At 38.0% G+C, this 16,655-nt stretch overlaps 2 protein-coding genes across 2 annotated transcripts; both read right to left on the reverse strand.

The window, feature by feature from the left end:
• Positions 1 to 518: 518 nt before the first annotated feature.
• On the reverse strand, positions 519 to 15,287 carry LOC146329403 (uncharacterized). Its single transcript, XM_084714419.1, has 4 exons — positions 15,187 to 15,287; positions 3,089 to 3,204; positions 2,514 to 2,549; positions 519 to 1,218 (listed from the first exon to the last, which is right to left on the reverse strand). Exons 1-4 carry the CDS (start codon positions 15,190 to 15,192, stop codon positions 519 to 521), a joined length of 858 nt encoding a protein of 285 aa, XP_084570545.1. The 5' UTR covers positions 15,193 to 15,287.
• LOC146329404 (uncharacterized) lies at positions 6,938 to 9,255 on the reverse strand. Its single transcript, XM_084714400.1, has 3 exons — positions 9,120 to 9,255; positions 8,234 to 8,346; positions 6,938 to 7,766 (listed from the first exon to the last, which is right to left on the reverse strand). The coding sequence occupies exons 2-3, from the start codon at positions 8,344 to 8,346 to the stop codon at positions 6,938 to 6,940; spliced, it is 942 nt and encodes a 313-aa protein (XP_084570526.1). The 5' UTR covers positions 9,120 to 9,255.
• Positions 15,288 to 16,655: the final 1,368 nt, after the last annotated feature.

The raw sequence follows: 16,655 nt of genomic DNA on the forward strand, positions 1-16,655 counted from the left end.
CCTACAGAATTCAAACGGTGACATTATATTGGTTATGAAGGAGCTGCAGAGTGACACACACACACAGACCAGTATGGATGCTGAGCCAAGCTTTAATGAGAAAGAACAGAAAAACACAAGGTTTACAGAAGTGTAGTTTACAATGACATGAGTCCTGTAAATACAGAGGGGAGTCAAGAACTGGTTCCACTTGAGAACTGGTTCCTAATTGTCTGAACTGTCTGCTGTTGAGATTCTTTTTTAACATCAAACTGGACAAGAAGGAGTGGTGATGGAGAGGAAGAGAAGGTCCAAAGTGAGGCTTCATTTCACACACAAAGATGACAACAGTGCTGGTTATAATGTCTGTAGGTCGGACTACTTTTTACTACACAGAAAATTAATCAGGAATCAATATTGGAACTGATGAAGAATCGAGCGGATGAGCAGAATTGATAAGGGCACCGGCTTCAATACAATCTTATCGGTTCCTGTCTCTAGGAAACACTGTCATTGTTTTATATCAGTCTTCTTTCTTTCTACCCCTGCCCCCTCCCCTGACCTCCCCCTCCGCCCTGTCCGTCTGAATAACAATATTCAGTAACTTGATTACCAGTAGAGCAACTTGTGCACTGAAATGCATTGCAACGGAATATTTTGTTCAGATCGATTCGATTCCCGAGCCGCTCAATGGCTCCACGTAGGTTTTCTGGTGGTATCTCCTGACCATTACGGGGCCTGAATACATTGGAAAACACAAAAGCATAGTTCCTCCAGTTCCTAATCTGTTGTATGCCATTGAGAATGTTGAAACGATTTGTTTCACTCGTGCATCTCTGATCACATGGGGAAGAAAGGACGTAGAAAAGCATCAAATCATTTTGGTTCTGATTGTTGACCAAGTTGTTAAAGTTCTGCAAAGTACGGTACTCTGCATGATCAGCTCTGCCCTCTGTAACTGCACCAGGGCACGTTCTCTTCACATCAGCCCATGTCATAAATGTTCTACGACATGTTCTCAGAACATCACGCCACTTCACTTGTTCATTGGGACACTGATCTAAAACATTGGGCCATCTCAGAACTGTGGCTGCAACCACCCTTGTGCCTTCATACACGTCACATCGTAGGATTGTGTTCCTCACGGCTTCACCAGAGTCAGGGACTTGATTCATATCGAACGTTTGCGTCTGTTCGTTGTACGGGACGCTCACAGCCACACTGAACATTGGGTCTCTTCTGTCAAAGGAAACAGACAAACAAATTGTAACCCAGCTGTCATTTCAAATAAAGTACTGAAAGTTCAACAGAACAAACCAAACTGCAGACATGAGTCTCATGTTACTGCTGTCATTCTGTTTGTTATTATCAAGTAGAAGAACCTGGAAGTTAAACTGTTTGTCCTGAACTAGATGTTTTATTTTCCTGTTATACCACCATACAGCAGGTGTAGGTTAAAACACTTTAACACAAACGTAGTTTGGCTCAAGTTTAATCACAGTTTGACGTTCATCAACTACCCAACTTGTAACCATAGCAACATTAAAGAGCACAGCCTCCTAGCTGGATGTGATGTGAACAAACAGAAAAAAACATGTTATTGTTAATGATTCATAAATTAATCAGTTGTTAGCATTTTCACCTACTGGTTCAGGAAAATGCACAAAATGCATCACTGTTAAAGGAAGCCAAGTCAACTTACAGACAGGAGTAACATTTTGAAACTTTCTGTCACAAATCATAGTTTTGGTTGATAAAAGCACAATAACATCTGATTCAATGTGATAAAGAGGTGAAATAATCATTTTGTACATAAATATGTTATTTACCACAGCTGGAAATGGTGCTGGAAAAGATTGAGAGGAGCTTCAGTTTGATTTTTTTGTAGGAACCCTGAAATTGTGATTTCAGTTGACTTGTGCAAATCTGATTTTGAGGATCTCAGAGGGGACCCCCTGTGATTTCTGGGGGGGCAGAAAACCAAAGTTTTATATGATCTATAGCAGCCTTTTTATAGGAACAGCCTCACAAACAACCAGGTTTGTAAGGAAAAACTGAGGACAGTTGTTCGCTCACATCACTTCTAGTTAGGAAGATGTGTTACTTTGGTTGTAACAGGAACCTTCCTTGTCATGAAGACAGTAACATCTTGCTTTGTAACTTTTGACTTTGAGAGTAAAAATTTCACCAAAAAAATGTGTAAGTGATTTTCTTTATCCTGTTGACAAATGACGGTGGTATAAGTGGGATAATCAGCTTGTGGTTGTGTGTTAAACGGTTTGAAGTCACTTCCATGTTGTGACTTAAATCTGTTTAACTCACACGACTCATTGATCATCTCTGACATATTATGAATTGAAGTGAGCATTTGAAAATCATCAGTTGTATAATGTACTTTTGTTCTGTCAGTGTGCTGCTGAGTTTGTATTTGTCAGGTCTGTTTCTTTCTGTCTCTTCTCTCTGATATAAAACACTTCGTAACTATCATTTCATAAACTGTTATATCAGTAATATTTACTTAATTACTTACTGACCTGACATTGTTGTTGTCCATGTAGGTCGGGGTGAACCTGCCAAAGAAACAGATCCCAGATGTTACTGTATGTTTAATCATTTGATTCAGAGCAGAAGTTCAGAAAGTTTCATAGATGGAAAGATTCAATGATCACAGAACTGTGAAAAAAACATCTGAATATTAGAAAGAGACAATCAATACACAGCAGCCCAATGCACGATATTAAAATGGATCAATATAAATTCATTTTACAGGTCCAATTTAGGTTTTTCAACAAACAAAATTCAGATTAAAAAGTGGCTCTTCAGACTGATATCTTTTTGAAATTGTTAAATGTAGTTTGTCATGTTTACTGGTTATTTTGTTTTTGTTTTTTGTTTTTTGTTTGCAAAATTCAAGTTTCATAGCACAGTTTTTTTTATTTGCACATGTAATACAGCATAAAGCCAAATAATTGCACTAAAACAAGAGAAGAGATCAAGAGACCATGTGCTTATACAGCGGACCTCTGCCACCACTGGACACCACAAATATCAGAGAGAATATTGGCAAAGTTTCATTTTGTGACAACAGAGATGAGGATGGTCGACTCACCTTCTCAAGACCTCCTCTACAATTCCAGCAAGTCTTTTCTGGTCCTCAACAGGCAAACTGTTTCCAGCCGACAGAAACCAGACCAGCGTCACAGCGATCCAGCACAGACCCGCCATCTGAGGGTTTTTAACAAACAGCATAATCTCAAAAGGTGTATAATCTGCAGCAGGTCTTACTGCATTAAACACATGCTTCACCACCACATACAGCATATATGGTTTTTATTTTTATTTTGTCATATTTTCCAGCATGACAATGACCTGAAGCACACAGCGTAGCCTATGGTTTAAAGACAACAAGGTGAATGTTGTGGAGCGGCTGAGTCTAAGTTCAGATCTCAGTCCGATAGAGAATTTGTGGCTGGACTTCAAAAGGGCTGTTCACACCTGATCCCAGTACAACCTGATGGGCCTTGAGCAGTTTTACAAAGAACACTGGAGTAAAATTGCAGTTTCCAGCTGTGTGAGCCTGACTGAGACCCGTCCTCACAGACTGTGACTGTGGCCAAAGGTGCATCTATTAAATACTGACTTGAAGGGGGTGAATATTTATGCAGTCACTTATTTGACATTACATATTTCTATTTACTTAATATTAATTTGTAAAAAAAAACTGTCCTTCTGCAAACAGTCCACAAGAGGAGCAGAAACACCCACAGAAAGACGGACACTGACATGGACCAAAGTCCAAAAGGTGAAGTGTATTAAAAGGGGGGAAATGGCAAATAAATTATTATTAAATCTGAGTACTCAGAATAATCAGGCCGTAACTGAATGTTGTAAAGAAAAAGGAGACTGAAACTGATGTTGTTAAATTTAAAGTGAAAAATAAAAAGCTTCACTGTAAATGCTCAATTTGAAATAAAAGAAAATTAAACAGGAGACATTTTAAGAGAGAAAATAATGATCAAAGCTGGTACAAGGATTTTATAACTGGTTATGAAACAGTCTGAATTTAATTCTGCTGCCTCTATATGACCTACAGAAGTTACCTACAAATCAGCTGTTTCTATGTAGTTTTTCTTCATGTCTGTCACCACGTCGGATTCTCAGTGAAATCAGATGAAACGAGTCTGTGTTCACAAAACAGTGAATATATTAATTGTATATATTAATCAACACACTGCTTTACAACATTTCAGATCTGCCACACTTTAAGGAAGTGAAGTTAATTTAAGATTAAATGGTGATGAATATTGTTTTAGTATTAAGTAATAATATCTTCTTCAAGGATTCTACAGATTTATCCAGTAAAGCTTTTCCTCACTAGTGTAGCTTGTACCTTCATTGTTGGATGTTGAATGGAGGCTCTGAAGATCCTCTTTCTCAGTTTTCTTCTTGGTGTTGGAGAGACGCTGCTGCTGCTGCAGTGAACACAGTCAGGAGGAAGAGAGATTTTTTATAGAGAGGGAATAAAGCCAAGCCCCTCAATTTAATTCCATTCAAATTTCTTCTGTTGGAGTTTACACCCTCTAACCACAACATGGACCATATAGCAGTCATTTTATCTGGGTCTAGTTTTAAACTTGAGCTGAGGTGCATGTTGCCTTTAAACTCTTTGTATTTTTCTACCAAAACACCAATACTGTTTTTTATTCAAAGTGATGAGTGTGGGACAACTGTGCCTGAATTTCCAAATTTCATCATTTTATATTTAAGTGTTGTAATTTTTGAGGGCACAAAGGCTAAATATCAGGGCAACAAGGCTGTCAAATAATTTTATGTCCAAGCAAATCATGTAATGAAATGAATCTAAAATCTAATCTAAAAAATCAGAAACATGCAAAATCCTTCATGTGAAAAAGAAAGAGGGATAGAGTGACGAGAAAAGTCTCAGAGTTGAAACAAATCTTGTGTCTTCTGTTAGTTTGTTCAATTTTCCTGAAGCATGATATCAAAATGTTGCCTCCTTTTTTATGTTTTGGTTCAAGGCTCTATTTTTTAATCTGTATGATCATTATGTGTTCACATCCTCATAATCTAACACAACTTTAACATTAAAATACAACACCAGTGAGAACACAATCTGTAACATGATAGACTTGATAGACTTGTGATTATTATGTTCTAAGACAACAAATTATGCTTCTGACTGTGCATTGTAGACAATATTATTAGTATTTTATTTTATTTCATTTAAAGGCCAAGTACCAGGGCAGCAAGACCATCAAATAAAAATAGTTTATGACCAAGGAAATGATGTGGTGAAATTATCTTAAGGGTTACATATGATTTTATTTGTGTTCAGTACTCAGAACACACTGGAGGTCAGTCAGATCTCAGTCATATAAGGACGTCACACTAAATATGTGTGATATATATGATGAGTTAGTATCTCAAAACAATGAGGTCCTTTCTCCCAATACTCTATGACAAAACGTCTCAAGTTTCTCATTATAATAACTTAGAAGATTCGTTTTCCATCACATTGACTATACTTGGCCTCCATAGAGAGAGACAGCACATCCTGCAGTGAAGAGGAGACGAGTGGATGTAACATGGATCTGACTGTTTGTCTCTGTTAACATGTAAACCAATGAAATGTAGAATAACATCAGGCTTCATGATCAGAGAAAGATGATAGAGTCATCCTTATTTGCATAGTGTTTCAGTTGATGTTGCCTGATCAGACTGTGGTGTCTAAAAACTGGAATGACAGGAAAAAGGCAAAGAAAAAAAAACGGTAAAATCAGCTGGGGCATCAAGGCCATTGTGGCTGCAGGGTAAATAATTTTTTCAGGGGTACGAGACCAAACTGAGGCTGCACAGCAGCCATAGCTGCAAAATTAAATGAATTTAGTCACTCAAATCAATAGAGTTAATTGTGGATAGTGTTTATATTGATAATGCTTAATGATGATATTTTTGAACTAAGTGTTATATGATGTGTGTCAGATCCATGACATGCAAATACATTTTACAACCTTTAGATGTTCAGAGGCTCATTTGGACCTTCAAGTCCTTCATGTGAAAAAGAAAGAAAGATAAAGTGAAGAGAAAAGTTTTTTTTTTTATATTGTGAGTTACACAGAATACAATCTATGTAAAATATAATAGTATGTTGCTGTTATTCAAATGACTGACACACAGACAGACCAGACTGGATGCTGAGCCAAGCTTTAATCAGGAAAAAAAACACAACATCAAGAGAGTTGTGTAACGCTTTACAGAAGTACAGAGTACAATGACATGAGTACTGTAAATACTGAGGGCAGTAAAACCACATTTTGTTCTTTATTACAGGTTAAAAGACAAAAATCTGAATATGAATTCTGACAAAGTGAAGTGAAACAAAAACAGTGATTGGTTTGATGTAGAAAATAAACAAATAGTCAGTCAGAGTCGAGACAAATCTTATGTATATAATCTGTATGATCATTATGTGTTCACATCCTCATAATCTAAAACAAATTATAATGCTTGTTATTATTATAACTTTGTTATCAACTTGATGTATTTTTATTCGTGCTCATGACACAGATCTGTCAGTCGCTGCACCACTTTGGTCCACAATGAAATGTCTCAACAACTATTGGATGTATTGGAATAAAACTTTGACTTTTTCATTCTTTGTGCCCAGATGTTGATGTTTGTCAAACATTTTATTTTAGGGACAAAAACCTGCAACCTTAATCATATTTCAGTTATCATGTTGAAATGTTGACTTTAGCGTGACACAAAAAGCACCACAGAGCCTAAATACAGCCTCACAGAGCTGCTAGCATGCAGTTTAAGCAAAAGGAGTCTGTCTCAGTCGAGGTGGTTTTGAGGAGCTGCTGTGGATTATTTCTCAGATTCTAACAAATCTGTTTCAACTGAATCCCAGAACTAAACTGCCTTCTGTGACTGACTATTCTACCCTGATTATTATTCTGCGTTTGCCCCCTTTGCCACGACTCCAACCTGCACTGAGACTTAACCCCCCGCTACGTTTGCCCCCTTTGCCACGACTCCAACCTGCCTTGAGACTGAACCCCCCGCTATGTTTGCCCCTTTTGCCACGACTCCAACCTGCACTGCGTTTGAATCTTCCACTACGACTCCCAGCTCCCTGTGCTACACCTGTACTGCCTTGTTGAGGTTGGCTTTGGCTGGGACCAGGCTGAGAATCATCATCTGAAACACAAGCAGGTGTAACTTGACCATTGTTCGAGCAGCTGATGCACTGCATCCTACCAGCTTTCTTGTCACAACGGAATATGTTGCCTAAACTGACTACAGACCCGAGTTGTGTAAGGGCTCCTCTGAGCTCTTCCTCTGTGTTGGACGGACCGTTGCTGGGATTGAATATTTTAGAAAACACAAAAGCGTGACTGTTCCATTTGTTGAGGTCATTTGTCTTTTCGAGGATGCTCTCAGGACGTGTCTGGCTTGTACATTTTTCAACACATGGGGAGGCATAAACATAGAAAAGCAACAAATCGTTCTTATTATTAGGTTTGAACAAGTCATTCAAGTGGTCAATGACACGAGACTCTGCATGATCAGCTCCTATGTCTCGTTTCAGAACTTTGGCTGCAACCACCCTGTTGCCGACATACACCTCATTATTGTTGATCTTTTCCAACACCTTATCACTGGGATCACTTTCATAGACTTTGTTCAGGATGTCCTCAGTCTTCTGGTTCAGGTCTTCTGGGATGCTTACAGCCAGACTGAACATGCCCTCTGCTCCGTACCTGTCAAAATAAAAACAACAACGTCCCACCAGGTGAATTAGATCTTTTGGTACTGAACACAATATATTGTAGGTTGTTTGATGTGTGGATGTGTGAGGCAGTAATCATAGTTGACCACCATGTGGCGCCCTTTTATCATTTACTGCATGGAGACTTTCTGGAACATTTCTCTGTGTTTGTCCTGAACAGGACTCAGCACCTCTGACATGTTAAATAACTATTTTCTTCAACGTTACTATGGAGACTGTTTTTGGTGGAGTGAAGAAGAGAAGTGTGTGGATCAATATCTGAACTGAATTAATATCAAGTTTATTTGACTAGAAAAGTTTTTGTTTTGAATCATGACAAAATTATCTCAACTTGTTTTTTCAAATTCAGTCAACTTCAAATTTTAAGGCGGCCCAGACACAAACACACATCTGTACAAAGCAACATTCTTTCAGTAAATGATTCAAAAGTTTACTCACTTTCCCAGGATGCCATTTACAAACGTTGCGAGCCTGTTCTGGTCCACAGCCAAAGTGTTTTCAGCAGACAGGAAGAAGGCCAGTGTCACAGCCATCCAGCAGAGGCCCGCCATCTGCACACAGATCAACTTTATCAGCAGAGAGTTTTTAACAGACAGAATTATTATAAAGAGGATTAAAAACAGGGAGAACTAGAAGGTCACTCAGAGAAAGTTGGTGGAACAGTGGAAAGATGAATCAAGATGGTTTGGTGAGTTTTATATTGTTTTACTTTGATTAAATTATTGTTTCTGTAACTGGATTCTGGTGAGTTTTGGTGAGAACAATAAATAGATCCTCCTCTTTAACCAAAAGGTCTTTCCATGATGTTGTCAGATGCTGGAATAATAATAATGGCAGTCGCAAACCAGTAGTTTTAGTGAACATACTTTAACGGGTTTACATTGCAGTCTGTTTCATGGCTGATGGCTCCAGCTGTCCTCCTCAGTACTGGACCACTTTAAAAAAATGTCACTTCATCAAAAAATGTCACTTCCATCAAAAGTGTGTTTTCAGTATATTTATATTGTCATTTTTCCAACTTGCTTAGAATGAGTCTGTTTGATGGATTTGATCCAATCAGCTGGATCAATAAACACCAAACCACCCACCATGTTTGGGTGTTTATAGAAAACGTTCTTGCAGCCTCGACCTCTCTCAGGTTCTCTGGTCCTTAATGTGGCTTTATTAACTTTTTTGTGTAAAACATTTGAAATATTTACAAGGTGTCAGGAGAGATAAGACGCCGTTAAAGACCCAATAATTACATAAATTGAATGATAATTATCACTTGAGCTTCCTTCCTCTTTAGAATTAAGCTCATTACAGCCAAGTGAACATGTTTTACCTTCCTTGTTGAAGAAAGATGTCTGACAGACGCTGACTCTTCTTCTGGTTTCTTCTCAGTGTTGGGAGTGAAGGTGGTGCTGCAGTGAATTCAGTCAGAGAGACGGACATTTTTATAGAGGAGAAGTTGACTGTGGACAACCCCTCAGAGTGGCTCCATCACCTTATTTGAACAAATTTTTCAAAAATGAGGAAGACGGATGAAGATTGACCATGAATTAGGTTTTTTTTTCTTGTCTTTGACATGTGTCTAAGCTTCTGGACTAAAGAAAACAACAAGTCCTGGATGATTTTCACATTTTAATGCATCAAACATCTATAATTTATCTGTTAAATATCCTGTATATATATAGCCAAAATTTTGGCTAAGCAATAAACATATCATCACTGAATGAACTGATGCACAAACAGCTGCATTTACAAAAATATACACACTGCATTTGAGGAGAAAATATCATATATAAGATGCATTTGTTGTCATATATCCACAAATGCACGCTGCAAGAGTACTGAGGAATAGAAATTAGGGTTCTATGTTAATCTTTTATTGGGCAAGTTGGTCAAAAAATCTAGTTGTCCAAAGTCAATTTTTACTTGCCCCTGCACAAATTGTTTTATTTAATAGTGGTTATCCAATAACAATAAATATTAAAGTTAAGTGTCTTATTTAATCTGGAGCTACAACATGTATAAAGTGTCAGAAAATAGTGAAAAATGTCCAACCAGTGTCTTTAAATGTTTTGTTTTGTCTGTCTGAACACCTAAAATATATTCAGATTAATATGATAATAAACAGAGAAAACCAGGAAACTGCATTTTTGCAAGAAAGATTACTTAAATGATAATCGATCATTTAAATAGTCTCATTAATTTTCACCCCTTCCCAAGTCGGCCAAGTGAGTTGAGAAATTTACTCACCTGATGTGGCATTTTAGAAACGCCAGTATCCAAGTACAACCACTAAAAAAACATGGAGCAAAGGTACCTTAAATCTTAAATCACCTTGAACATACACACACACACACACACACGCACACACGCACACACACACACACACACACACACACACACGCACACACACACACACACGCACACACACACACACACACACACACACGCACACACACACACACACACACACACACACACACACAACCACACGCACACACACACACACACGCACACATACGCACACACACACACACACGCACACACACACACACACACACACACACACACACACACACGCACACACACACATTCATACACTCACTCACTCACACACACATCCACACATTCATACACTTACTCACTCACTCACACACACACACTCACACACACACACACACACACACACACACACACACACACACACACACACACACACGCACACACCTCTGTGCACTCATATTTTGAGTGTAATTCATTTGCCAAAAGAGACAAAATGAACAACAGATGAGTTGATGAGACTAATAGAAAAAACAAAACTCTGACATCAGTACAGCACTAATTCAAAGTCACTTTGTTTTTTTGGTTTTGACTGTTTGCCTTGTTTACTGCTGCTACGTCCTGAGAACCTGACCTCTTGTGTGAACTTGTGCTTTGGTTATGAAAGATGTTTTTAGTGGTTAAGATGGTGAAAGTAAACCTGCCTGTTCATTTTGACTTGCAGATTGAGCATCAACATTACTGTACTGAATTTCATTTACAAAGTCTTGAATTTTATCAGTAAAGGTCTTTATTTTTTCTTGTTTGTTTGTAGGATTATACCATCATGTCATAAATAACTGTCAAATGTAGATCACAATTTGGTGTAGATCATTATAGGTGTAAGGTGTTTTGTGATTGTGGAGACAATGTCAAAGGACATTTTACTAATCCACACTCCTGTGTGGGGAAAAGACTGAACATAAATGGTGTGTGTGTGTGTGTGTGTGTGTGTGTGTGTGTGTGTGTGTGTGTGTGTGCTGTCTTGTGTGGACAGACCAATTGCACCACAGACTTTGTGCTTCAAACAGGTTTTAGCTGGTCTGAGGTGCAAGTGGTTTTCACAGTAATGCATCGAGCACAAGACAACAAACAGGCCTCACACCTTGGTTTTACATCATTTTCAGACCTTCGGCATATTCAGAGTTCTGCTTCTCATCTTGCAAAAGTTACAACTCCGCTGGTGTAAGATAACAAATCCATCTGTGTAAGAGAGATTGAGTTTATATACACTGTAGTGACTCTTCTGTTGTAAACATTACTGTTGATGCCTCGACATTTAATCATATTTAAAATATTCAGTTCTGATCCTGTTCTGAATTTATTCTTTTTTTTAATAATATTTATTTTTAAAAGCAATTATGTAAAATGAACTTAAAGTGCTGTTTATGAAGTGGCAACAGAACAGAAAATACTAGTGAGTTATGCTTATTCCAGGAAATAATGTGGGTCTTATTATTAAATGTTTTACTAAATCCAAGTACTTGGTATATAATTGTTTTCTCGAGCTTAAAATCCATACTGATTTCCATTATATCTTTAATACTTTTGCAGCTGTGAGGTTGGCATTAGATTTCACTCTTAGTGGTATTTAAAAGGCCTTATTCATTCATTCATTGTCTGTAACAGCTTATCCTTGAAGGGGAGTCTATCCCAGCTGACACTGGGCGAGAGGCGGGGTTCACCCTGGACAAGTCACCAGTTCATCGCAGGACTGACAGATAAGCCCTTTCTCATTCTTCTCTGTACTTGTGTTCTTGTGTACTTGAGAAACATCATCAGTCTCAGTCCAAGTACTGTTTCAATTCAAAAGTCTGCATCTCGCAGAGTACAGTCAAATACCCGGATATGTTCTTGCCCCGTCCGAGGATGCATCGGGTGGTAACTTGTGTGGACTTGGGGCAGCCACATATCCCAGAATGCATTTCATAGCGACAATGGCAGAGGAGAAGACCCACAAGTTACAAGTTTAAGTTACAAGTGTCAAAATACTACTGTTTTAGTATCATGGAATGTAATTTTAAGATTATTTTATATGTGTGTAGTGCCCCTATAGCTCAGTCGGTAGGGCGTGCGCACCATACATTGAGTCTATTAGTCCTCTGCAGCGGCCGCTGGTTCGAATCCCGCCTGTGGCTCATTTGCTGCATGTCATCCCCTGTCTCTTCACCCCCCTTTCCTGTCATACCTTCAGCTGTCTCTGTCAATAAAGGCAAAAATGCCAAAAAAATAACCTTTAAAAAAAAAAAAAAAAAAGATTATTTTATGTGAGAATGTAGACATTAAAACTTAAAATCTGTTTAAATTTTGCTCCGACGAGATGTGTTGTCGCGTTAACAGGACGGCCAGCGTACCTCGCCAGCTGTCAAGATGACCGGGCTGTTAGCATTCATGTTACCCCGCTAAAAACAGCCTTATCCCAACATGACCTTTTGAAATCTGCCGCTGGCTCTGATATCTCTGTAGTATTAAAACGAGATAAAACTTGTTTTCTGCACCTTTAAACCAAAAGATACAGGGTTGTGTTTTATATCATATTTCGTTTTATTTCAAATATACATTAATGGTGAAAATAACTGGAAGTGGGTAAGCCAAGACGCAGAATGACCGTCCTGTGTCCTCCCATACTTGGTATTGAGAAACGGCTATAGAGACAAACAACCACTCCTGCTCACAGTCACACCTACGGGCAATTTAGAACGACCAATTAACCTATTAATGCATGTCTTTGGACTGTGGGAGGAAGCCGGAGAACCCGGAGCGAACATGAGGAGAACATGCAAACTCCCCAACGCCCCAGCTGGCTGCGGGATTTGAACTCAGGACGTTCTTGCTGTGAGGCAGCAGTGCTAACCACTGTACCCCTAAAAGGCCCCTTAAAAAAGTCTTAAAAGGCCTTAAAAAGTCTTAAATTTAACTTGGAGAACCCTGGATGTACACAGATTAATGAAGTGGTTGATATTTTATTGACACAAAAAAATAATGTCCATCATTTTGTGCATTTCTTCTTTGCTATTTCGAAATTATTCCTGATTTCAGACACTGTGCAGTTTGGTAACATTTGTAATCTTCCCTTGTGTGTGTGGTTGTGTGAATTGTGTGAAGTGTTTTGACAGTTTTCAAAATCGCACTTAAGCAATTGTTTAAAAAACACTCCGAAAACTGTAAGATGGTGAAACCGAACCTGCCCGTTCATTCTGACTCGCAGATTGAGGACGGAGATAAAGACATACAGAAGGAAGGACAGGTCATGTAACCTTAGTGTCAACTTTTCATAAAAATATGGATTGAGAAATTACTGACAATCGAAGACTCAGCAGGGTGCACACAGGACATTAAAAATATTAAAAAGGTTTTAAAAAGGTATTAACACCTTAAAAGTATTGAATTCCATTTACAAAGTCTTGAATTTTGTTAGTTAAGGTGAAAGGCTGTATCTAGAGCCTATATCCTATCTATTTCTAACATATTCTGCTAATAAACCTCTGTAAATGTCACTGACTGGACCTTTAAATCCGTCTGTCCATCCTGACCATCAGTTGAAGGTAAAGATTGAAGCAGAAACACAGACGGACAGACAGGAGCAGGTCAGCGTCTCCGTCATTCGTGTTGTGATGTAACTGTCACACAGCAGCTGTTCAGTCCACTTCTATTGTGTCTTTACTGAACTGACATTTCCACATTACTAAAGTAAAACAGGTTGCATCACAGAAACTAAGATGTTCCTAAATACACCTTCATGCTCTCTGTTATGTTTCTTTGCCAGATGTTAAAAAGATGTAAATGTATCTGTACAGACTAAAGTGAATTGTAACGTTTAATCTAAAGCTGCGACGTCAATAAATTATCAGGAAATAGTGAAAAATTTCATCCCAGGTTTTCAAGTCTCTCAATTTGTCAGTCCAAACCAAAGATTAATATGATAATAAATTAAGAAAAGTAGGAAATATCCATATTTTGGTGGCTGAAAATAGCATGTTTTACCTTTAATGATGAGTCAAAATATTTTATGAATAATTTTTTTTATCACTTGAGCGGTCAGGTAAGTGAGTATCAGATTTACTGGCCTGTCATGGCTTTTTACTTGACGTGGGCAACCCTTATCATTGAGCCTTGTTCAGCAGGCGCTTACTTAATATATTACCTCAAGTGAAATAATATATTAATATATTACCATGGGTGGAAGTAACTAATTACAAATACTCAAATAACTGTAATTAAGTAGTTTTTTTTGCGTACTTGTACTTTCATGAGTAGATTTCTCTGTACTTTTACTTGTTGTTACGTGCAGCAGCCTGCTCTCTCTCTCTCTCTCTCTGTCCGGCTTGTCTTCCTCCTCCCTCTGTCTGCTGCGTCCAATCGGCACTCAGGTAGGGAGAGGAGGAGGAATTGACTTAAGTGTGTATCACACTATGCAATGTACTTAGTTACTTTTAAAATCATAACTGAGTACTGAGTACAATTAGAATTAATATCCAAAGCTTTCATCGGCCTTTTAGTGGCCAATCAGGTTGTATGATTGCAAACAGGTCAATGAAAACAAAGACATACAGATGAAAATAAGAATTATTTTGTATTTTATTTTGTATTTTGAATTACAATCAGAACAATTCTGAGGTAAGATCAAATCAAAACCACAAAAGACAATAAACAACACCTCATCAGGAACTAAAGGATATTGACTCACAGAGTCAATTTTTTTTGGATTTTTAGACAGCTCTGTTGCTCCTGCTGCAGACTCCTTGTCGCTTGCATCAGACAAACTTCCAGCCACCAGGAGCAAAACCAGCGTCACAGTCATCCACCACATTCCAGCCGTCTGTGCGCAAATTAAGTTTGATAATAGAGAGCATCATCGAGATTAGAACTTCACAGGATGACGAGGTCGATGCATTTCAACCAAACATTTTGCAAACGAGAGCTTTGCCAATTTAACTGAAATCACTCTTCACTTTTTATAAACAAAACTATATATATTTGTTATTTTTATTCAAACCTTGTTTCTCAATTGTCTTTAAAACTGATTACAAATGTTTTTACACCAAAATCCTGTCACTTTTCCCCACTAGTGTAGCTCGTACCTTCATTGTTGGATGTTGAATGGAGGCTCTGAAGATCCTCTTCCTCAGTTTTCTTCTTGGTGTTGGAGAGACGCTGCTGCTGCAGTGAACACAGTCAGAAGGAAGAGTCGCTTTTTATAGAGGGGAATAAAGCCAAGCCCCTCAGGGTGACACCACACGCTTATTTGAACATTCAAATTCTTTCTTTTGGAGTTTACAGCCTCTGAACACAACAAGGACCACAATGTAAATAACAGATATGAAACACTAAATGTGTCGGTATGACTTTTACAGTCCAGGATGGAAACATATGGCTGCTGTTTCATCTGGGTCCAGTTTTAAACTTGAGCTGAGATGCATGTTGCCTTTAAACTATTTAAACTATTTTTCTACCAAAACACCAATACTGTTTGTTTTTTTTTTATTCAAATTAAGGAGTGTGTGAAAACTGTGTCTGTCTAAAATGAACAAAGGATCTGGTAGACTTGTGATTATTATGTTCTAAGACAACAAATCATGCTTCTGACTGTGCATTGTAGACAATATTAATATTATATTTTATTTTATTTTATTTAAAGGTCAAATATCAGGACAACAAGGCCATTGTGGCTGCAGGGTGAATAATTTCCCAAACTGAAGGTTCATAGCAGCCACAGCTGTCATGGCTGCTGTAAAATGAAATGAATTGAGTCACACAAATCAATAATTATGGATAGTGTTTATATTGATAATGCTTAATGATGATATTTTTAGTTAGTATAGTGAAAATCGTCATCTTTTGAACTAAGTGTTATATGATGTGTGTCAGATCCATGACATGCAAATACATTTTACAACCTTCAGATGTTCAGAGGCTCATCTGGACATAAAAGGTAACTGAGTGTCATCATGCCTTTATCTAAAAATTCAAAAACATGCAAAGTCCTTCATGTGAAAAAGAAAGAAAGATAAAGTGAAGAGAAAAGTTTTTTTTATATTGTGAATTACACAGAATACAATCTATGTAAAATATAATAGTGTGTTGCTGTTATTCAAATGACTGACACACAGACAGACCAGACTGGATGCTGAGCCAAGCTTTAATCAGGAAAAAAACACACAACAAGAGATTTGTGTAACGCTTTACAGAAGTACAGAGTACAACGACATGAGTACTGTAAATACTGAGGGCAATAAAACCACATTTTGTTCTTTATTACAGGTTAAAAGACAAAAATCCGAATATGAATTCTAAAAAAGTGAAGTGAAGAAAAAGAAGCGATTGGTTAGTTCCTTTTCTGTCAGTACACTCGATGCAAAACTTGAGTATGGAGATTGCGTCTTTACAAGACCAACCTGAAAAAACTTTATCAACACGTCTGTCAAGGCCATTGAGGCTGTAGCAGGCAGGGGAAGCTGCACCTTCCCCTCTGAGAATAAAACGCCATGCTCAGTCTCATCACCTCAGGCCTTTTTTGCACTTCACCTCGCATACCAGTGTGGTTCTCTGC

Source organism: Lutjanus erythropterus, chromosome 3 (genome assembly GCF_056507025.1).
Source record: "Lutjanus erythropterus isolate fLutEry1 chromosome 3, fLutEry1.hap2, whole genome shotgun sequence".
Classification (NCBI taxonomy): domain Eukaryota; kingdom Metazoa; phylum Chordata; class Actinopteri; order Lutjaniformes; family Lutjanidae; genus Lutjanus; species Lutjanus erythropterus.